Below are 24,975 nucleotides of genomic sequence, written 5' to 3'. Positions count from 1 at the left end.
TGCCGCATGTATGCTTAATTAAAGTCTAAGGACGTGATCTGCTCTCTTTTAATCCACAAAGGAAAGGGTCTTGGTTTTTATAGAATTTCGTTTTGGTGGGTGATGGTGGCCGGTGGGGGATCAAACTTATCCTCTTTTAATAGGTATTTAACCTGGGTTAGGTCATAAGTAAGAATGTTATGAATTTGTTGATTAAACTAATTATCATGGAATAACTAGATTTAATAAAGAATGCAATTATGCTCCTCCTTTTACAGAGCATTATATTATACAGAAGGAACATTGTTGTATCTACTTTGTTAGAGTTTATATATTAAAAACAAACTTTGATAGAATTTCTGTTTGTATTTTCATAATAACAAATTGAGATTTAATGAATATTATCCTTGTTCCCTTATTTAAGACTACCCATAAGTGCTTTTACTATTTTATGACTTACGTGGATGGTTAGTTTGGATTTGGAAGGGTTCAGGTTAAATTCGGAATACTTAGTTCCTTAATAGTGACCTAAGGTGGTTAAGTTTGACTTGAGTCAACATTTTGAGTATACAACCTAGAAACTAGGATTTGATGGTTCCAATAGGTTCATATAATAATTTTGGACTTGGGCGTGTGTTCGGATCGAGTTTGGGGTGACCCGGGAGCGTTTCAGCGCTTAATGTTGGAAGTTGGCGCCTTGAAGGTTTTAGAGTTTCTTAAATTTGGTTTGAAGTAGACTTTGGTTTTATCGATGTCTGTTTGGGATTCTAAGCTTGGTAATAGGTTTGTATAGTGATTTTGACTTGTATCATTCCGTTCGGAGCTTGGCGTTATTCCGAGTTGTCTAAGAATGATTTGTCACGTTCAGAGCTAGTTGAAGAAGTTTGAAGTTCATAAGTTGATTAATTAAGATTTAGGGTGCGATTCTTTGTTCCGATGTTGTTTTATGTGTTCTGAGTCTTCGAGCAGGTATGTCTTTTACTTTTGAACTTGTTGTTGAATTTGAACGGGATCCGGGGTGGTTCGGGTGTGTTTCAGGCCGCCTAGAGTTAAGTCAAAATTGCAAAAAATCTTATGTTGGTTTCCTTCTTCGCGAACGCGAAGAAAGCCTCGCACTTGCGATGAAGGAATTAGGTTGGGGAACAATTTTTGTAAGCATTTACGAGATGGAGCTCGTGATGGCGATGCTCTGGGGCCAAAAGGTCTTCACGTTCGCGAATGCTGGGTCATGATCGCATAGTGGAAAGCCAACTGGGAAGGGGTCAGGGTGGTAACCTTTGCATTCGCGAAGAGGAGGTCACATTCGTGAAGGTTAGGACAGGCTAGCCTTCGCAATCGCGAGGCTCATGTCGCATTCACACAACACGTTTTCTGGGCCTTGGCAATTTTGCCTTCGCGATCGTGAGGGACTTTTCACGATTGCGAAGAAGGGAACACTGGGCAGAAACTTTTAAATGACATGATTAAGCTCATTTTTCTCGTTCTTGCACTTTGTTTGGCCGATTTTTGGATGTTTTTTGGAGAGTGATTTTCATCTAGCTTCTTGAGGTAAGTAATTTCTACATAATGTGAGTTTAATACATAGATTATGGGTAGATTTTAACATAAAAATTGTAGAAATTATGGGATTATGCTGAAAAACTTATGTTTTGGTAAAAATGGGATTACACCACGAAATTGATTATGGAATTGAGTAAAAATTATATATTTGAGTTCGTACGGTTATGGGTAACATTATTCTACAAAACTTTTCGGAAATAGAGCACGTGGGTCCGGGGGTGGACTTTAGGAACTTTCCAATTTAGGTTGGGTAATTACTCTAATAGATGATTTGTGAACTTTTGAGCATATATTGATTAGTTTGTACGACCTTTGGCTAGTTTCGGATTGCTCGACATCGATTTGGGGAAATTAGTAAGGTTGAAGGGCTGAGTAGTGGACTTGGAAGCGAGATAAGTCACTTGCCTAACCTTGTAAGAGAGAATTAACCCCCTTAGGTGTTTAAATTGTTATTTGTTAATAATTGTGGGTACTACGTACGCATGAAGTGACGAGATTCCGTACGTAGCTAAAATCATGCTTATGTCCGGGTAGACTTAGGACTTTATCATACAATACTTGTATTATTTGAACTCAACATATTAGTTTACTTACTTGAATTCATAATTGAAATTTGATTAGGGATTATGTTAGAACGAGCATCGTTACTTTGCGTTTGGCAGAATATTTGATTGTTGATAGAAAATTATGCTACTTTATGTGCCTATCATGGTGTTTTAAATATATGTCACGTAGTCCGAAGAGATTCCATATGGATTGGGCCGTATGACCTCGGTAGTATATGTACATGATTATTATGGATTGGGCCGAACGACCTCAGCATAACTCGTGTGTAACATCGCTAGAAGTACGATTATATTCTATATTCTCTTCATGGCTTGAGAATTTATAATTACTTGATGGTTCTTATTTGTTGAAATTGGCATGTGATAATTGGAGATTTTAAATTGATAGTTAGTTAAAGAATCACTTATTTAATGTTTCTTATTCCATTGTTACTAGTTTATTCTATGCCTATTTATAATTTCTGCACTTTATTTATTGACCACTAGTAAGTGTCGATGTCGACCAGTTGTCACTACTTCTTCGAGGTTAGACTAGATACTTACTAGGTACACGTTATTTTATGTACTTATGCTGCACTTCTGCACAAATTGTGCAGGTACATCTGGTGTACGTTCAGGCGCATCTGCATTACCCGGAGACCTAGTGGTGAGCTATTTCTCCATGCTCCGATCTGCAGCACCCGGGGTCTTATTCTTATTGTATTTATTATTTCTGTCTATTTCATTTCAGACAATAGTTATAGGAGTTTTGTATATTCTACTAGATTGCTTGTGCACTTGTGACACTGGGTTTTGGGAATTTCTAGAAGATATTGATGATTTTTGTCTATTGATATCACAATTTCACTCTTTTGTTACTCATGCTTTATATTACCATGGCTTTCTATACTTAGTCTATTTATTTATTAATAAAATTTAGGATTTTAAAAGTAATAAAAAGGATAATTAAATGGAAAGTTCATCGTTGGCTTGCCTAACGGTGACGTTAGGCGCTATCACGGTCTATTGTGTGATTTTAGTTGTGATAGCTTGGTATCAGAGCACTAGGTTCATGTAGGTCTCACAAGTCATGAGCAGGCTTAATAGAGTCTTGTGGATCAGTGTAAAGGTGTCCGTATTTATCTTCGAGAGGCTATAGTATGTTAGAAAACTTCTTTGTCTTCATCTACTATCGTGCAATTGATGTTGTGCTAAGTATCTTCCTTTTATTCTTTCACAGATGGTGAGAAATACAGCTCTACCTCGCCTCATAAAGCTAAGTCCATTAATCAAATCTACTGCTGATAATTGGTCACCACACCTGAATCTGCACAATTAAGTGCAGAGTGTAGTATGAGTACAGCCGACCCAATATACTCAATAAGTATTGTAACTAACCTCGGCAAGATAGAAAAAGCAAGAATTAAAAATGATACTTATTATAACCTGTATAGTTTCATAAATCCAACACATACAGAACAATAATATGGTCAAGTATAAAGTACAGAAAGGACTATCTGTGTGTGAGTAGAATTGCTCAAAATCCCCCGTGCAATCACTGGTGCAGCTTATAAGATGATATGCAGATAAATCATATAATGAACCATGGAGATTGCAAGTAAAGATTAAATGAAATTCCAAAATAACACTGGCCATACTTTCCTCAACCTTTCCATATCCCTACGAAACCACTGATCAATTTTCCTCAATAACCGCACGTACACCATCAAGAGAGAAACATGAGAGGGTGACCCTAAGGGGATGGATCTGTATATACACGTTGCACAGACAACTCACGTGCTAATAATATCAACCGCACGGATAATTCACGTGCTGCACAGACAACTCGCGTGCTATAATATCAATATCAGGATCCATACTGACAACTCACATGATGCACGAATAACTAACGTGCCAATAATATCAATCGCACGGACAACTTACATGCCAACAATCATAATCCGCTCGGCGTGGTCACGGGCTACCTGTCCAGCTCATAACACAGAGAAAGCAAATATTCGAGAGTACACGTACATGATCAATATTTATCAATTTCATACTCCTGGACCGGTATACATAACATGCTATAGAGTAGGCATGTGCGACGTATGTTATCACAGCTAAAAACAGACAATTTCATCATGGAATAGCAGTTTATCAGTTCCAACCGGGAAAAATAACCTCAATAAAGCCTCAATGCGGTAAAAATAGCTCATAGAGGGTTACAAATTGGATAAACATCTTAGCTTGAAGCTTAACAATTAATTAAAAGCATGGCATAGACTAAACACTATCCCTAGCATGAAAATAGTACCCCCTATGCACGCATATAGGCTCAACCCCACACATATGTGTCACTTACAGCACGTAGATATCACAAATAATTCAGGCAACTAGTGTCTCAACCATATTTAGATAAGATACTTACTTCAAGCAAGCCAAATTACTCCTCTAACAAGCCTTCCCCGCGCTATCAAGCTTTGGACGGCTCAAATCTAGCCAAAATAATGTAATACCATCAACAAAAGCCATAGGAAGTTATTCCCAACGATAAAGCTAAGATCTTTAACTCGAGTCAAAAAGTCAACCCAAAACGTCAACCCCGGGCTCGCACCTCAGAACCCGACAAAATTCACAAATTCAAATCACCCTTCAATTATGAGTTCAACCATACCAAAATCATCCAATTCCAATCATAAATCGACCCTCAAATATTCAAATTTTACTCTCAAATGATATAGTCCAAAAACCTCCAAATTCTAACTTAGATTCATGAAACATCGGCGTAATAATCAATGGGTATTCCATATTTATTGACAAAATTGATTAAAAGCCACTTACCTCTTCAATCTAAGTGGAAAATTCTCAAAATATCGCCCTATTCAGAACTCCAAAATTCCAAATATGAGAAAAACAATGAAAGCCCCCGAATATAACCCCTCTGCTCAGCGATCTCGTGCCTGCGGACACAATGATCGCATTTACGATTCTGCTTTTGCTGAAAAGTCCTCGCTTCTGCGAAGTCCACTTAAACTCCGACTTGCCACTTCTGCAGCAAATATCCACCTTCTGCGGGTCCGCTTCTACAGTCCTACCCGTGCTTCTGTGCGTCCACACCTGCGTAAAGCAATCTGCATCTGCGGTGCAAGCCCAGGCCACATTTCTCAGCATCTGCGGACTCGCAGATGTGGTCCTTCTTTGCACCTGCAAAACTCCCATAGCCAGTCCCAATTCTGCTTCTGCGTCCCTCCAGCCGCACCTGCGGCGTCGCATCTGCTTCCAAGCCCACCGTAGGCGCGATTACATCAGTAATCCAAAAGTCTTCAGCAATGCTCTAAGTCCAAACATTGATCCGTTAATCATCCGAAACTCACTCGAGGCCCCCGAGACCTCAACCAAACATACCAACAATTCCTAAATCACAATTCAAACTTAATCGAAGTCTCAAATCACATCAAACAACATCAAAATCATGAATCACATCCCAATTCAAGCCTAATGAAACTAATGAATTTTCGCCTTCTAAAACCATTGCCAAACCATACCAAACCAACTTTGATTGACCTCAAATTTTGCACACAAGTCATAAATAACATAATAGATGAACATAGAATAAGCAATAAATAGGGATGTGGGGCTACAATATACAAAATGACCGGCCATGTCATTACATTCTCCCTCTCTTAAACAAATGTTAGTCCTCGAATAGGTCTATAATCATACCTGGAAACTCAAACAGGTGTGGATAACTTCTCTACATCTCCCTCTCGGTCTACCAAGTATCCTCCTCGACCAGCTTCCCTCTCCATTGAACTTTCACTAATGCAATATTGTTTGACCTCAACTTTCGAACCTGCTAGTACAAAATAGCCACCAGCTCCACATCATAAGTTATTTTCCCATCTAACTGAATCGTGCTGAAATCCAAAATATGTGACATATAACCATAATACTTTCGGAGCATGGAAATATAAAACACTGGGTGAACACTCGATAGACTAGGTGGCAAGGCAAGTCTGTAGGCCACCTTCCCAAACCTTCAACACTACCGAGAACTCAACTTTCCCTTCTTCCCGAACCTCATCACACCCTTCATGGGTGAAACTTTGAGCAAACCCTTCTCACCTACCATGTATGCAACATCACGAACCTTCCTATCAGCATAACTCTTCTTCCTAGACTACATTGTATGACACCGATCCTAAATCAACTTAACTTTCCCCAAGGCATCCCAAACCAAATCAGTGCTTAACAACCTAGGTTCCTTGGTTCAAACCATCCAACTGGAAAATGACAACGCCTCCCATACAAGTCCTCATAAGGAGCCATCTAAATACTCAATTGGTAGTTGTTGTTATAGGCAAACTTTTCTAGTGGAAGAAACTGATCCCTTGATCCTCCGAAATCCATAAAACCTGCACATAACAGATCCTCCAAGATCTGAATGGTGCGCTCGGACTGCCCGTCCATCTGAGGATGGAATGTTGTACTCAACTCAACAAGTCCACAAGTGTGCCTAACTCTAGCTGCACTGCTCTCCAAAACTGTAATGTGAACTACGTGCCTCAGTTAGAAATGATGGAAATGGGCACGCCTTGCAAACGGATAATATCCCGGATGTATATCTGAGCTAACCGCTTTGCAGAATAGGAAGTCACCACCGGAATGAAGTTTGCAGACTTAGTCAATCGGTTGACAATCACCCAAACTGTGTCAAATTTCTTCAAGGTCCATGGGAGCCCAACAACAAAATCCATGGTAATACGCTCCCACTTCCACTCGGGAATCTCAAGTCTCTAAAGCAAACCGCCTGGCCTCTGATGCTCGTACTTTACCTACTGGCAGTTCAAACACTGAGCTACAAACTCTAATATACCTTTCTTTATCATTCTCCACCAATAGTACTGCGTCAAATCTTGATACATCTTCACGGCACCTGTATGAATAGAATACCGCAAACTTTGGGCCTCCTCAAGAATCAACTCACGTAACCCATCCATATTGGGCACACAGATCTGACCTTGTATCCGCGCCACCCCACCATCTACAATAGAAACCTCCTTGGCATCACCGTGTTACATTATATCCTTAAGGACAAGCAAATGGGGGTCGTCATACTGACGCTCTCTAATGTGCTCATACAAAGAAGATCGAGAAACTACGCAAGCTAAAACTCGGCTAGGCTCCGAAATATCTAACCTCACAAACCGATTGGACAAAGCCTGAACATCCAATGCTAGTGGCCTCTCACAAACTAGAATATATGCAAGGCTACCCATACTATCAGCATTTCTACTCAAGGCATCGGCCACCACATTAACCTTCCCATGATGATACAAAATTGTGATATCATAATCCTTTAACATCTTTAACCACCTTCCCTACCTCAAATTTATATCCTTCTGCTTAAACAAGTGTTGAGGCCTCCGATGACCTGTAAATACCTCACAAGACACATCGTAGAGATAATGCCTCCAAATCTTCAATGTGTGAACAATAGCTGCCAATTCTAGATCATGAACAGGGTAGTTCTTCTCATGGGGCTTTAATTGGCGCGAAGCATAAAAAATTACCCTACCCTCCTGCATCAAGACACACCCAATACCAATCGGAGAAGCATCACAATAAACCATATATGAAATCGATGTTGAAGGCAAAACTAGAACAGGAGCTGTGGTCAAGGCGGTCTTAAGCTTTTGAAAGCTCTCCTCACACTCATCGGACCACCTGAATGGAGCACACTTCTAAGTCAATCTAGTCAAAGGTGCAGTAATGGACGAGAAACCCTCCGCAAAAAGTCAATAATATCCAGCCAAACCAAGAAACCTCCGAATCTTAGTAGCTGAAGACGGTCTGGGCCAACTCTGAACTATCTCAATCTTCGTCGGATCCACGTTGATGCCCTCACTAGACACTACGTGGCCCAAGAATACCACAGAATTAAGCCAAAACTCACACTTGGAGAATTTAGCATATACTTTCTTGTCCCTCAAGGTCTGTAGTACAATCCTCAGATGCTGCTCATGCTCCTTCTGGCTGTGTGAGTATGATGGTAGGCCATAATTACGTATTTTAGTCGCTTATTGCACTCCAATTCACTATACTTTATTTGTGTTTGAGCTTTAATTGGTATTGTTTTGCACTTATTGTGTGGTTTATGCCTTGTAGGAGTGATTTCGAGCTATATAGTTGTGATGGAATGAATTAAATTTATTTGGAGCTTTGAAGTCTGAGTAAAAGCCCAAGGGATTAAGTTGGGATTGTGTTCGGGGGTCAAGGACCAAGTCTGGGTGTCAAAACACACGAAAAATTCGTACTCTGAGAAATCCTCACTGCCGCGATGCATGAGGCGGCGCGTGGGATGTAGCGGCTGTACAAATCTCTGTTGTCTATCAGAACTAACTCTCTGCATTTCCCCACTAATGCCCCGCATGGCTCATCGCCCCATGCGATGCGCCTGTGCCATTTTTATAGAGTGAAAATCCAATTTCGGTTAGGAGAAGGTGGTTTCGTCTGGGGCCGACCCTACTTGGTATAAATACATGGAAAACCATTATTTTCTGGACTTTTGACACATATTTGACCTAAGGAGGCTAAGGAAGAGTTGGAAGAACACGAGCACAAGGATTTCATCATTCCTTCCTCACTCAAGACCCGAATTTGGATTGAATTTATGTTTTCCTCTACTTTAATTTTATTTGTGATGAATTACTCCTTATCTATGGAGTAGTTCTCTTTAGGGTTTGATGGATTTGGTGTATTGATGATTGTTTGTGGATTATAACTCTAGTTTTATGTATTGAAGCATTTTTTGATGATTTATCTATTGCATCTAAATTCATTTGTTAATGTAATCGAGAGAGGCATAACTTGTGACATGTTTGCATCATTGATTAATTCTTCCTAGCAATCAAAAGAGGCTAGTTGAATCATTGATTAAACCTAGTTAGGAGAATAATCGAAAGAGGTTTTCCTAAAGATCAATCCACTACGCATTCTTGCATATCTTCACATGCTTAAATTGGTTCATCTCGCGAGGTTAAGACTTAATCGAGAGATGAGTTTTTGCTGAATGTTTGAACTAATAATTGAGTGAATTCGAGAGACTCACTTGAACCTTAGAAGTGAATTATCTAGAGTTAGATCCCAAATAATTATCTTGCACCTATCCTATCAACCCTTATTTCCTCCCACTGATAACTTCCTTGCTTATCTTTGTTTTGATTGTCATTAGTCAATAGCTTTAGACTCTTAGTCAATTTTAGTTAGAAATCATAGAAATCTCAATTGTTGATCATCTTGAATAGCAATCAAGCTAGAAACTACAAGAAAAATATTTAAATCCAATCCCTATGGATACGATATTATACTATACTATATTTGATTAGTGAGCAGAGTTTAAGTGTGTGTTTTGCGCTCGTCAAATTTTGGCGTCGTTGCCGGGGATTGGCGATCAATAGTGTTTGAAATAGTTTGTAGTACTAATTCACTAATTTTTCTTTTTATTTTAATTTTATTTTTCTCTTTTTATTTTTGGTGTTCTTTTACTGTGCGCAGGTTACAGGTGAAGGTTAGTACATGACTCAATTTTCTGTGAAGGAAGTGCTACCATAAGAGCCAAAGAAAGAAAAACAACTACGACAGCTGAGGAAGGAAAGAAATCTCATCGAGACGTTAGAAAAGGTTGAGCAATCCTCAACCAAAGAAACTATGGCTGGAAATGGTGATGATAATGTGGATTTGGCTGCAAGAGAGGCAGCTCAACGAAGAGAACAAGCTGCATGGGATGCTGAGGAAGCAGTTATTAGAGATGCACAGATTATCTATGAAGAAGATAGGGAATTGCTCAAAATCAACCCTTAGGTGCAGACCAGTTCGGAAATATAGCTCCCATGCCTGGGAGACCACTTGGAGATTATGCTAGACCGGTCTACAATCAAGGTTTATCAAGTGTTAGACAACCACCAATTGCAGCTAACAATTTCATGTTGAAGCAAGGGTTGCTTCAAACCATTCAGAATTGTTGTATCTTCAGAGGGAAGCCAAACGATGATCCAAATACACATCTGATGGACTTCGAGGAGATTATGAACACCTTTCAATACAATGGTGTGTCACAAGATGCAGTGTACTTAAGGGAATTCCCCTTCACACTTAAAAATGATGCAAAGTAGTGACTTCGATGCTTACCCACGCCTTGGATTCGAACATGGGAGGAGATGACCAGAAAATTTCTTGATAAATATTTCTCCTCAGCTAAAACGGGCAAGTTTAGAAGGGAAATCCATAACTTCTTCCAGAAAGATACGGAAATTATTTTTGAAGCATGAGAGAGGTTTAAGGAGATTGTTCGAAAGAGTCAACATAGCGGAATTGAAATCTCTATGAAACACCAGGACTTTTGGAATAGAATGACATTGACCTCGTGTAGAACATTGAGCAATGCAGTTGGACGCCCATTGATGAAGAAGATTCGAGAGGAGATAGTTACAATTCCTGATGAGTTATCTGAAGATGTAAACCAGTGGCCCTCTGAGAGTGCTGAAAGAAGAAGATCAACGGGTGTTCACCAGGTTGATGATAACACATCTGTCCAGGTACAACTTGATGCTATGGCTAAAGAAATAAAGAAGGTGACCTTAATCTCGATACAAAGTGAGCCTCATGCAGCCTGTGATATATGCGGAAGGCTATAATTATCTATGGAGTAGTTCTCTTTAAGGTTTGATGGATTTGGTGTATTGATGATTGTTTGTGGATTATAACTCTAGTTTTATGTATTAAAGCATTTTTGGATGATTTATCTGTTACATCTATATTCACTTGTTCATGTAATCGAGAGAGGCATAACTTGTGACATGTTTGAATCATTGATTAATTCTTCTTAGTAATCAAAAGAGACTAGTTGAACCACTGATTAAACCTAGTTAGGAAAATAGTCGAAAGAGGTTTTTCGAAAGACCAATCCACAACGCATTCTTACATATCTTCACGTGCTTAAATTGGTTCATCTCGCGCGGTTAAGACTTAATTGAGAGAGGATTATTTGATGAACGATTGAACTAATAATTGAGTGAATTCGAGAGACTCACTTAAACCTTAGAAGCGAATTATCTAGAGTTAGATCCCAAATAATTATCTTGCACCTATCCTATCAACCCTTATTTCCTCTCACTGATAACTTCCTTGCTTATCTTTGTTTTGATTGTCATTAGTCAATAGCTTTAGACTCTTAGTCAATTTTAGTTAGAAATCATAGAAATCTCAATTGTTGATCATTTTGAATAGCAATCAAGCTAGAAACTATAAGAACACTATTTAAATCCAATCCCTATGGATACGATATTATACTATACTATATTTGATTAGCGAGCAGAGTTTAAGTGTGTGTTTTTCGCTCGTCATAGTAAAATAATATATCATCAATGAATACTATGACAAAAAAATCAAGATATGGCTGGAATATACTATTCATCAAATGCATAAAGTATGTTGGGGCATTGGTCAGCCCAAATGATATCACAAAAAACTTGTAGTGACCATAACGGGTCCTGAATGTCGTCTTCAGAATATCTGAATCCCGAATCTTTAACTGATGATACCCTGACCTTAAGTCAATCTTTAAAAGAACTCTAGCTCCCCAAAGTTGGTCAAATAAGTCATCAATGCATGGTAGTGGGTACTTGTTCTTAATTGTAACTTTGTTCAACTGCTTGTAATCAATGCACATCTGCATGGTACCATCATTCTTATTCATAAATAGAATCGGTAAAACCCCAAGTGACACACTAGGCCAGATGAATCCCTTATCAAGTATCCTGAAGCTATTCCTTCAATTCTTTCAACTCCGCTGGTGCCATACGATATAGAGGAATAGATATAGGCTGAGTGCCTAAAATCAGATCAATACCAAAATCAATGTCCATGTTAGGTGGCATGCCTAACAGGTCTGCAGGAAACACATCTGGCAAAACTCTCACTACCGGAACTGACTCAACAGTAGGAGCATTAGTACTAACATCCCTCACAAAGGCCAAATATGCCAGACATCCCTTCCCAATCATCCGTTGGGCCTTCAAATATGAAATCACTCTAGTGGGAACACAGTCCAGGAACCTCTCAATCAACCCTAGGCAATCCTGGCATCGCCAACATCATGGTCTTAGCATGACAATCCAAAATAGCGTGACATGGTGACACAATCCATGCCTAAGATCACGTCAAAATCAACCATGCTAAGAAGTAAAAGATCAACTATCATTTATAATCCCCAAATAGTCACCACACACAGTTTACAATAATAGAATCACCCACCGATGTAGATACATAAATAGGCATAACTAAGAAATCACATGGCATATCCAAATAATGACCAAAGTATGATGACACATATGAATAAGTGGAGCCAGGATCTAATAATACCGAAGGCTCTATGTGGCATATTAAAACAATACCTACGATCACGACATCGGAAGCAACCATCTCTAGCCTAGATGGAAATGCATAGCAATGGGCCTGACCACCATCTGACGGACCTCCCCCTCTAGGGCAGCCTCGAACTGACTGAGCCCCACCCTGAGCTGGTTGTGCGGGTGGTGTAGTTGTTGGTACTGGAGTCATAGGCTGAGAACTTTGATATGGAACCCTACCCAATAGTCTGGGAAAATCCCTCTTGAGATGACTCAAGTCTCCGCAATCAAAACAACCCCTCCTCTAATAGGGTTGCTGACCCTGATGATCAAAATAGTTGTATGTGGAACCCAGAGCAGATTAAACATGGTAAGAACTCTGTGAGGGCAAAGCACTGAATGATGACTGAGTTGGGTGTGCACTGTAGGAAATATGGCTAACTGAAGAGCCACAAGGAACATAGCGAGTTGCCTGAACGGGTCTAGAAGAACGACCTATGCTGTAATGGGACTGACCTCCAGATGAGGCACTGCTGAAACCACTTAAACTACAAGACCTCTTGGCCTCCCTCTCCTCATGGTCCTGCCTGCGAACCAGCTCTAAGTGTCTAGCAATCTCGATAACCTGGTCAAACCTAGCATCCGTTGCAAACTCACGAGCCATAATGAAGTGTAAACTATAGTTGAGACAATCAATGAACCTCCTAATCTTCTCCCTGTCTGTGGGAACCAATCATACCACGTGACGAGCTAACTCTGAAAATCTTATCTCATACTGAGTCAAAGTCATACTCTCCTAGCGTAGCAACTCAAACTGCCTACACAACTCCTCTTTGCGAGTTTGTGGGACAAGCTTCTGTAAGAAGAGAACCGAGAACCCATGCCATGTAAGTGGTGTTGCTTTAGCTCGCCTGCTTAACTTATAAGCTTGCCACCATTGGTAAATTGCCTCCGTCAGCTGAAAAGTAGTAAATGAAACCCCACTGGTGTCCAAAATACTTGTTGTGCGAAGAATCCACTAACGCTGATCTATAAAATCCTTAGCATCCTCTAACTCTGCTCCACTGAACTATGGCTGCTTAAGCCTCCCAAACTACTCAAATTTCTTCTACTCCTCATCACTCATCTGGGGACCAACCTCGGCCCTAGCAGCAGTAATTGGCTGAACTGGCAATACACTCGGTGTCTGGTGACCCCGAGCTAGCTGCTCTGGAGTACGGGCGGCAAGAGGTAGGGCACCTCTTCCGGTTTGTGAAGTGGATGGTGTAGCTGGAACTGAAACTGCCAGAGCTAGGCTCGTGCACCCACTCAATATCTGGTCTAAGGCCTTCTGAAAGGCTTGGATCTCATTGGACACTGTTGGTGCCTGAGCTGGTCTGACATGCTCAACAACCTCTGCTACCTGCTCCTGAGCTGGTGCAACTAGTGACTCTACAGGTGCTGCTCCAGCTGTAGTATGAGCCACACCTCGGCCTTTGTCGCGGCCCCGGCCTCTCACGGACCTAACTAGTGATACTAGTGGTCGTCCGCCTGATCCAGTAGCACGTATCCTCACCATCTGTGAGAGAATAGAAAGGTCAAGTTCAACTTTCTATAACAACAAATCTGCACGACAAGAATACAAGAAAGTGAAGTATCCTAATAGTTCGGTAGCCACTCAAAGATAAGCACAGACGTCTCCGTATCGATCCACAAGACCCTACTAAACTTGATCATGACTTGTAATACCTATGAATCTAGGGCTCTGATATCAACTTGTCACGACCCAAAAATCTCAACCTGTCATGATGGAGCCTAACACACCGTCAAAGCAAGCCGAAATATAACAATAAAGAACCAAGGTAGCAAAATTTATAGAAATAGCATAAGTCTGAAATCTCAATATGACAAGATACTAGTAATACAAGATAAATCCCTATAAACTAGTAAATACGGAGTCATGAGCTCTACAATGGAGTTCAAGTCCTAAACTGAATAATAATACTATCTGAACTAAAACAACAGTACATAAGAAAAGACAAGTCTAAACCGCAACCAAGAATGCAGCTCTACCTCGCCTCACGAAGCTCAGTCCAACAAGCAAATCTATTGCTGATAACGGGTCCCTATACCTGGATCTACACAATTAAGTGCAGAGTGTAGTATGAATACAACTGACCCAATGTACTCAATAAGTATTGTAGCAAATCTCGGCGAGGTAAAAAAGCGAGAATTGCAAATGATACATGTTATAACATGCACAGATTCATAAATCCAACACGTACATAACAGTAATATGATCAAGTATAAAGTACAAAAGGGACTATCTATGTTTGTGTACAATTACTCAACATCTCTATGCAATCACTGGCACAGTGTATAAGATGATATATGCAGATAAATTAGATAATAAATCATGGAAATTGCAAGTAAAGATGAAATGAAATTCCAAAATAACTCTGGCCAGACTTTCCTCAACCTTTCCATATATGTACCAAACACGTACATAACAGTAATGTGATCAAATATAAAGTACAGAAGGGACTATCTATGTTTGTGCACAATTACTCAACATCTCTATGCAATCACTGGCACAGCGTATAAGATGATATATGCAGATAAATTAGATAATAAATCATGGAAATTGCAAGTAAAGATGAAATGAAATTCCAAAATAACACTGGCCAGACTTTCCTCAACCTTTCCATATATGTACCAAACCACTGATTAGTTTTTCTCAATAACCGCGTGTACTCCATCAAGAGAGAAACATGAGAGGGTGAACCTAGGGGGGTGGACCCATATCCACACACTGCACGAACAACTCACATGCTGCATGGACAACTCACGTGCTAATAATATCAATCGCATAGACAACTCACATGCTGCACGGTCAACTAACTTGCTATAATATCGATATCAGGATCCGCACAGACAAGTCACGTTCCAATAATATCAACCGCATGGACAACTCACGTGCCAACAATCACATTCCGCTCGTCCTGGCCACAAGCTACCAGTCCATTTCATAACATAGAGAAAGCAAATATACGAGAGTACATGATCAATGTTTATCAATTTGATACTTCTGGAATGGTATAACTAACATGCTATAGTGTAGGCATGTGCGATGTGTGCTATCGCAACTAAAAACAAATAATTTCATCATAAAATAGCAGTTTATTAGTTCCAGCCGGGAAAAATAACCTTTATGAAGCCTCAATGCGGTACAAATATCTCACAAAGGGGTACAAATAGGAAAAACATCTCAGCTTAAAGCTTAACAATCAATTCATCGCATGGCATAGCCTAAACACTACCCCGAGCAATAAAAATAGTATCTTGTTCATGCATATGCGTTCAACCCCACATATATGCATCACTTATAGCACGTAGCTATCATAAATAATTCAGACAACTAGTACCTCAACCAAGTTTAGATAAGATACTTACCTCAAGCAAGCCAAATTACTCATCTAGCAAGCCCTTCCCGCACGTATCAAGCTCTGGACGGCTCGAATCTAGCCAAAATAATGTAATACCATCAACAAAGGCCATAGGAAGTGATTCCAAAAGATAAAGCAAAGATCTTTAGCTCAAGTCAAAATTCATAAATCACGAACACCCATTCAATTACGAGTCCAACCATACCAAAATCATCCCATTCCAACCATAAATCAACCCTCAAATCCTTAAATTTCACTCTCCAATGACATAGTCCAAAAATCCCCAAATTCTAGCTTAGATTCATGAAATATAGGCAAACCATCAATGTGTATTTCATATTTATGGACAAAACTGATTAAAAGTCACTTACCTCTTCAATCTAGGTGGAAACCTCTCCAAATATTGCCCTAGTACGAACTCCAAAATTCCAAAAATGAAAAAAAATAAATGAAAACCCCCGAATATAACCTCTGCCCAGCAATCTCGCACCTTCGGACACAATGATCGCATATGCGGGAAAATCCTCGCTTATGTGAAGTCTACTTAAACTCTGACAATTTGCTTCAGCGGCCAAAATCCCACTTCTGCGTGTCCGGACCTGTGTAAATCCGTCCGCATCTGCGGTGCAAGCCCAAGCCATGCTTCTCCGCATTTGCGTACTTACAGATGCGGTCCTTCTCCGCATATGCGAAACCCAACCAGTCCTAATTCCGCTTCTGTGTCCCTCCAGCTGCACTTTCGGCATCGTATCAACGGCCAAGCCTACCGCAAGCACGATTACACCAGCAAGCCAAAACTCTTTAGTAATTCTCTAAGTCAAAACATCGATCCGTGAACCATCTGAAACTCACCCAAGGCCCCCTGACCTCAACTGAACTGCCCCTGCAGCTAAGCCGGCCCCGACTGATTTTATGACTGCACAGGGATTCCAGGAGGTCATGAGCCATGTGCTGAGGTTCATGGATTCTATGACTTAGGTCGTGCTGTATCCGGTAGATCCGGCCACATCTCAGGCAGAAGGGGGGCACATACCCCTACCACTCAGGCTCCAGGGCATGTTGATGCCGTTTATTTGACCCTAGGTGCACTACTTGCGGGCAAGGCCCAACCAGTTGTAGCAGTTATACTAGAGCATAGACCAACCACAATCATTGAGTAAAAGAGACAGTTGGACATATGGACTAGGCTACATCCTCCTGTCTTTGGCAATGATCCACATTAGGACCCATAGGACATTATTGATCGTTGCAAAGATAGGCTGCATGACATGGGAGTATTGGAGTCCAATAGGGTGGACTTCACCATATTTCAATTGGGGGGGAGGCCCCGTAGATGGTGGCAGTCTTATCTCTGTAGTAGGCCAGCATGTTTACCTCCCTTGACTTGGGACCAGTTCACATGTCTCATTTTGAAGAGGTATATACCACCCTCTCGGAGGGAAGAGTTACGGGGTCAGTTCGATCGGTTCCAACAAGGTCAAATGTTTGTGACTAATTATGAGGCGAGATTGTCTGCATTGTCTCGCCATGCACTTATGATACTCCCCACAAATGCAGAGAGAGTGCGGAGGTTTATTGCAGGCTTGAATTATGGTATACAGGTTACTATGGCCCGAGAAGTGGAGATGGGGACTTCTTACGAGTAGGTTGTGGAGATATCTCTAAGGATCGATGATATCTATAGTCGGGGCTGATTGTATACGATGAGGGAGAAGCGAACTCGGGGTCTATGTATTCAGCACCACCGCCTGCTCGAGGTACTCCAGCGCAGCCCTACTTCAGCGCCATCCTAGAGAGTACCTACTGTCCACCGGCTATTCAAGGTTCTTCCACTAGATATTTAGGTCACCGGGGTCAGACTTAGGGTCAGCAGCCTCCGCATCGAGAGATTGCTATGAGTGCGGGGAGTTTAGTCACATGAGGAGGTTTTGCCCTAGGCTTTGCGGCAAGGCAGTACAGCGGGGCCATCAACCCATGATCACCGCCTAGTTGTCTCACCGCCCGTTCGACCAGCCAGAGGCGGAAGGCAGGTGGGTAGGGGTTTCCCTAGAGGTTGAGGCTAGTTAGGTGGCACTCCGGCTAGGTTCTATGTCTTTCCAGACAGACCATATGTTGTAGCCTCAGACGCCGTGATCAAAGGTATTATTTATGTCTGCAGTAGGGATGCTTAAGTACGATTCGATCTAGGGTCTACATATTCATGTGTCTTCTTTATTTTCTCCTTATTTAGATGTCTCTTGTGATTATCTGGGTGTTCCTCTATATGTGTCCATGCCAATGGGTGATTCTGTTTTTGTTGATCAGGTTTACCGGTCATGTGTAGTGACTTTCTATGGTTATGAGAACAGAGAAGATCTTATGTTGGTGTGATATGACCTATATTGAGTTCATCCTGGGCATGGACTGGTTGTCTCCATACCATGTCATTATTGATTGCCATGCTAAGACTGTTACCTTGGCGATGCTAGAGTTTCCTAGATTAGAGTGGAGGGGTTCATCTATCAGTACATCTAGTCGGGTTATCTATTTGTTGAAGGCTCGACATATGGTTAAGAAGGGTCATCTAGCCTATCTGTATTATGTTCGGATACTACTGCAAAGACGCCCACGATTGATTCAGTGCCCGTGGTGCGGGAATTGTCTGATGTATTTCCTTTTGATCTACCAGGCATGCCACTAGATCGTGATATAGATTTCAGTATTGACTTGGCCTAGGCACCCAGCCTGTCTCCATTCTATCGTACCGCATGGCTCCAAAGTACTTGAAAGAGTTGAAGGAACATCTTGAGGATTTGCTTGAGAAGGGGTTCATTAGACCAAGTTTGTCTCCTTAGGGTACACTGGTATTTTTTGTGATGAAGAAAGATGGGAGTATGTGGATGTACATTGACTGCCGCCAGCTGAACAAAGTAACTATCAAGAATAAGTATTCGTTGCCACCCATTGATGATTTGTTTGATCAGTTACAGGGTGATAGGGTGTTTTGTAAGATCGACTTGAGGTCTAGGTACCATCAGCTGAGGATTCAAGCTTCGAATATTATGAAGACAACTTTTCGTACAAGATATAGGCACTATGAGTTTCTAGTGATGCCATTCGGCTTGACTAACGCCCCGGTGGCATTTATGGATTTGATGAATTGGGTGTTCAGGCCATATCTTGACTAATTTTTCATTATCTTCGTTGATGACATATTGATCTACTCGTGTAGTATAGAGGAGCACGAGCAACATTTGAGGATTGTTCTTCAGACCTTGCGAGAACAAAAGCTATATGATAAGTTCTCTAAGTGCGAGTTCTGGTTATATTTTATGGTGTTTTTTAGGCATATTGTATTAGGTAAGGGTATTAAGGTGGATCCTGGGACGATTGAGGCAGTTCAAAGCTGGCCTCGTCCAACCACAACGGCCGAGATTAGGAGTTTCTTGGGGTTGATAGGTTATTATCGTCGGTTTGTGGAGGACTTCTCGTCCATTAAAACTCCTTTGACTAGATTGACCTATAAGGGTGCTCCCGTTCATATGGTCTGGATGATTGCAAGGTAATATTTCAGAAGATCAAGACCATATTGACTAAAGCATTGGTGTTAGTATTACTCTCCGGTTCAGGGATGTATACTGTGTATTGCGATGCTTTACGGGTTGGATTGGGTTGTGTATTGATGCATGAAGGGAGAGTTATTGCATTGCTTCACATCAGCTGAAGACCTACAAGAAGAATTACCCCGTACATGGTTTGGAGTTGGCCGCGATAGTTCATGCCTTCAAGATCTGAAGGCATTATCTTTATGGAGTGTTGTGTGAGATTTACACCGATCACTGTAGTTTGTAGCATTTGTTAAAGAGAGGGACCTAAATCTGAGGCAGTGCAGGTGGCTTGACTTACTGAAGGATTATGACATTACTATCCTCTATCATTCGGGCAAGGCGAACGTGGTTGCGAATGCCTTGAGCAGAAAGGCCGAGAGTATGGGTAGTTTGGAATTCATTTTAGCAGGGGAGAGTCCATTGGCTTTGGACATTCAGTCCTTAGCTAACAGACTTGTGAGGTTGGATATTTCTGAGCCTAGTCGAGTTCTTGCATGTGTTATGACTCAGTCTTTTATATTTGAGTGGACCAAGTCCTGTTAGTATGATGATCCGCACTTGTTGGTTCTTAGAGAGACGGTGCTACGAGGTGATGCCAAAGAGGTCGGTATCGGTGAAGATGGAGTTCTGCGACTCTAGGGTCGCTTATGTATTACTATTGTTGATGGCCTGAGGGAGATTATTCTAGAGGAGGCACACAGTTCACAGTATTCTATTTATCCAGGTGCTATGAAGATGTATCATGACCTGAGGCATCATTACTGGTGGCGGCAGATGAAGAAAGACATAGTCGAGTATGTGGTGATATGTCTAAATTGCCAGCAGGTTAAGTATGAGCACCAGAGGCCAGGTGTCTTACTTCAACAGATGGTTATACCGGAGTGGAAGTGGGATCGTATCACTATGGACTTCATAGTTGGGTTGCTACGGACATTGAGAAAATTTGATGCCGTTTGGGTCATTATCGATAGGCTGACCAATTCGGCATGCTTTATTCCGGTAGTGACTATGTACTCTTTAGAGAGGTTGGCTCAGATTTATATTCAGGATATTGTCCAGTTGCATGGTGTGCCTATTCTCATCATTTCAGATAGACGCCCCTAGTTCACTTCACATTTCTGGAGAGCAGTACAGAGTGAGTTGGGTACCCAGATAGAGTTTATGATGACCTTTCATCCGCAGACCAACGGGCATTCAAAGCGGACAATTCAAATCCTAGAATATATGCTTAGAGCATGTGTGATTGACTTCGTAGGGAAGTGGGAACTATTCTTACCTTTGGCCGAGTTTTCTTATAGCAATAGTTATCAATCCATCATCAAGATGGCTCAATTTGACGCTTTGTATGGTTGGCGATGTCGTTGCCCCATCGGTTGGTTTGAGTTTGGCAAGGCTAGGTTATATGGTACTGATTTGGTAAAGGATGCCTTGGATAAGGTAAAGTTGATACAGAAGAGATTTCGCACAGCTCAGTCCAGACAGAAGAGTTATGCGGATCAAAAGGCGCATAATTTATCATTTATGGTAGGCGAGAAGGTTCTCTTGAACGTCTCGCCTATGAAGGGTATCGTGAGGTTCGGAAAGAAGGGCATGCTCAGTCTGAGGTTCATTGGTCCATTTGAGGTGTTGGAGCGAGCTGGACAGGTTGCGTACAAGCTTGCTTTGCCTCCTAGTCTATTGGGAGTTCATTCGGTTTTCCACGTGTTTATGCTCCGGAAGTACTATGCTGATAGGTCACATGTGGTATATTGCATCACAATTCAGCTAGATGAGAGATTGGGTTATGAGGAGGAGCCAGTTACCAGGCAGGCCCGCCAGTTGAGGTCTAAGAAGATTTCAGCTTAAAGGTCCAGTAAAGGGGTCAACCGATCGAGGAGGCGACTTGGGAGACCGAAGAGTACATATGGAGTAGATATTCACATTTATTCAGCATTCCAGGTATGATTCTAGACCTATTCGAGGACGAACGTTTGTTCAAGAGGTGGAAATGTAATAACTCGATCAATTGTTTTTCTTTCTAGATCTTCATTGCCCTATTTAAGAGTCCCCGTATGTGCTTTTACTATTTTATGACTTGCGGGGATAGTTGATTTGGTTTTAGAAGGGTTCGGGTTGAATTCGGAACACTTAGTTCCTTAATAGTAGTCTAAGGTGGCCAAGTTTGACTTGAGTCAATATTTTGAGTAAACGACCTCGGAACCGGGATTTGATGGTTTCAATAGGTTCGTATAATAATTTTGGACTTGAGCGTGTTCATATCATGTTTCGGGCGATCCGGGAGCGTTTCGGCACTTAATGTTGGAAGTTGGCGCCTTAAAGGTTTTAGAGTTTCTTAAATTTGGGTTGAAGTAGACTTTGGTATTATCGATGTCCGTTTGGGATTCCGGGCCTGGGAATAGGTTTTCATGGTGATTTGTGACTTGTGTGTAAAATTTGGCATCATTCCGAGTTGTCTAAATATGATTCGTCACGTTCGGAGCTAATTAAAGAAGTTTGAAGTTCATAAGTTGATTAATTTGGTTTTAGGGTGCAATTCTTAGTTCCGATGTTGTTTTATGTGTTTTGAGGCTTCGAGCAGGTCCGTATTATATTTTTGAACTTGTTGATGCATTTAAATGGGGTCCCGGGTGGCTCGGGTGTATTTTGGACCACCCGGAGTTAAGTCAAAATTGCAGAAAATCTGCTGTTGGTTTCCTTCTTCGAGAACACGGAGAAAGCCTCACATTTGCGATGAAAGAATTAAGCTTGGGGACATTTGTTTTATGCATTCGTGAGATGAAGGTCGCAATCACGATGCTCTGGGCCACTGGCCTTCGCATTCGCGAATGCTAGGTCACAATCGCATAGTGGAAATCCAGGTGGGGAGGGGTCAGGCTGGTAGCCTTCGCGTTCGCGAAGAGGAGCTCACGTTCGCGAAGGTTAGGACATGTTAGCCTTCGCGATCACGAGGCTCCTGTCGCGTTCGTGAAGCACGTTTTCTGGGCCTTGGCAATTTTGCCTTCGCGATCGCGAAGAAGGGATCACTGGGCAGAAACTTTTTAATGACAAGATTAAGCTCAGTTTTCTCATTCTTACACTTTGTTTGACCGATTTTGGAGATTTTTGGAGAGCGATTTTCACCTAACTTCTTGAGGTAAGTAATTTCGATATAATGTGAGTTTAATACATATATTATGGGTAGATATTAACATAAAAATTGTAAAAATTATGGGATTATGTAGAAAAATCTAGGTTTTGGTAAAAATGGTATAAGACCACGAGAATGATTATGGAATTGAGTAGAAATTATATATTTGAGTTCGTAAGGTTATGCGTAACATTATTCTACAAATATTTTCGAAATTCAGGCACGAGCACCCAGGGGTGACTTTTAGGAACTTTCCAATTTGGGTTGGGTAATTACTCAATTATGAATTTTTGAGCAAATATTTTAGTCTTCGCGATCGCGAGGCTCCTGTCGCGTTCGTGAAGCACGTTTTCAAGGCCTTGGCAATTTTGCCTTCGCGATAGCGAGGGACTTTTCGCGATCGCGAAGAAGGGATCACTGGGCAAAAACTTTTAAATGACAGGATTAAGCTCATTTTTCTCATTCTTACACTTTGTTTGGCCGATTTTGGAGATTTGTGGAGATAGATTTTTACCTAGCTTCTTGAGGTAAGTAATTTCTACATAATGTGAGTTTAATACATAAATTATGGGTAGATTTTAACATAAAAATTATAAAAATTATGGGATTTTATAGAAAAATCTAGGTTTTAGTAAATATGGTATTAGACCACGAGATTGATTATGGAATTGAGTAGAAATTATATATTTGAGTTCGTAAGGTTATGCATAACATTATTCTACAAAAAATTTTAAAATTCAGGCACGAGCACCCGGGAGTGACTTTTAGGAACTTTCCAATTTGGGTTGGGTAATTACTCAATTATGAACTTTTGAGCATATATTGATTAATTTGTACGATCTTTGACTAGTTTCGGAATGCTTGGCATCGATTTGGGGCAATTAGTGAGGTTAAAGGGCCAGGTAGTGGACTTGAAAGCAAGGTAAGTCTCTTGCCTTATCTTATAAGAGGGTATAAACCCCTGAGGTGTTTAAATTGTTATTTATTAATAATTATTCATGCTACGTATGCACGAAGTGATGAGAGTTCGTACGTAACTAAAATCATGCTTATGTCCGGGTAGACTTAGGACTTTATCATACAATACTTGTATTATTAGAACCCAACTTGTTAGTTTACTTACTTAAATTCATAATTAAATATTGATTAGGGATTATGTTAGACCGAGTTTTGTTTGAGTTTGGCGGAATATTAGATTGTTGATAGAAAATTATGCCCCTTTATCTGCCTATCATGGTATTGTAAGCGTATGTCCCATAGTCCGAAGAGTTTTCCTATTCATGTGGATCGAACCGAGAGCCTTGGCAATATATATATATATATATATATATATATATATATATATATATATATATATATATATATATATATATATATATATATATGACCTCGGCATAACTCGTGCGTAACCTCGCTAGAAGTCCGATTATACTTGATATTTTTTTCATGGCTTGAGAATTTATAATTATTTGTTGAAATTAGCATGTGATAACTGGAGATTTTAAATTGATATTCAGTTAAAGAATTACTCAGTTATTGTTTCTTATTCTGTTGTTACTATTGTATTCTATACCTATTTATATTTTTTGTACTTTATTTATTGACCACTAGTTATAAGTTATAGGGGTTTTGTATATTTTACTAGATTGCTCGTGCCCTTGTGACACTGGTTTTTGAGAATTTCTAGTATATATTGATGATTTTTGTCTATTGATATCACCATTTCAATCTTTTGTTACTCATGCTTTATATTACCATGGCTTTCTATACTTAGTCTATTTATTAATAAAATTCAGCATTTTAAAGGTAATAAACACGAATAATTAAATAGAAAGTTCACTGTTAACTTGCCTAACGGCGACATTGAACGCCATCACGGCTTATGGTGGAATTGAGTCATGTGAAGCATGGTATTTAAGAGTGTATACTGAACTATTAAATTTTATGTTCTTTAGTAAAGGAAAATTCGATCGATAAAAGTCCAAATCCGGTCGTTATTAGTAAACTACTATCATGAAAATTTAAATCGTCATCGATAGTTAAAAGCTAATGAACAGATTGGATCCGGTCATTAAAAACCCTTACCAACGATTAAAAAAAAACTATCATTATACTTTCTTTTAGCCTCCAGAGTTTGCTTTCGCTAATTGTCATTTTAATTAGTCGTTAGAAACTTCGAAAATGACAACTACTTCGATAGTTATAAGTGCTTTTAACGAACAAACAAAATTTCTTTGATTAAATGTACGTTAATTTCAACAACAATACTTTAATTAACTATTATAATATTGAACATTATAAGAAACGTCTTATAGAGTAAGGGTGTGTTTGGTATGAAGGAAA

General features: G+C 40.4%; 1 protein-coding gene and 1 non-coding gene across 2 annotated transcripts; one reads left to right on the top strand and one right to left on the bottom strand.

Moving 5' to 3' along the window:
- Positions 1-10,351: 10,351 nt before the first annotated feature.
- Positions 10,352-10,458, bottom strand: LOC117273219 (small nucleolar RNA R71). The gene has a single exon (XR_004503180.1). It is a non-coding gene; the product is annotated as a small nucleolar RNA R71 (small nucleolar RNA).
- A 10,370-nt stretch (positions 10,459-20,828) lies between these two features.
- LOC138903014 (uncharacterized) lies at positions 20,829-21,350 on the top strand. Its single transcript, XM_070190924.1, has one exon. It carries the CDS (start codon positions 20,829-20,831, stop codon positions 21,348-21,350), a length of 522 nt encoding a protein of 173 aa, XP_070047025.1.
- The last annotated feature ends 3,625 nt before the right edge of the window (positions 21,351-24,975 follow it).

This window comes from Nicotiana tomentosiformis, chromosome 12, assembly GCF_000390325.3.
Source record: "Nicotiana tomentosiformis chromosome 12, ASM39032v3, whole genome shotgun sequence".
Taxonomy (NCBI): domain Eukaryota; kingdom Viridiplantae; phylum Streptophyta; class Magnoliopsida; order Solanales; family Solanaceae; genus Nicotiana; species Nicotiana tomentosiformis.
Note: the sequence above shows the minus strand (reverse complement) of the source record. Positions and strands in the feature narration are given on the sequence as shown.

What these genes read in the sequence shown, in the direction of transcription:
- LOC138903014 (XM_070190924.1), top strand. Translation starts at nt 20,829, where the DNA reads ATGGCTCAATTTGACGCTTTGTATGGTTGGCGATGTCGTTGCCCCATC.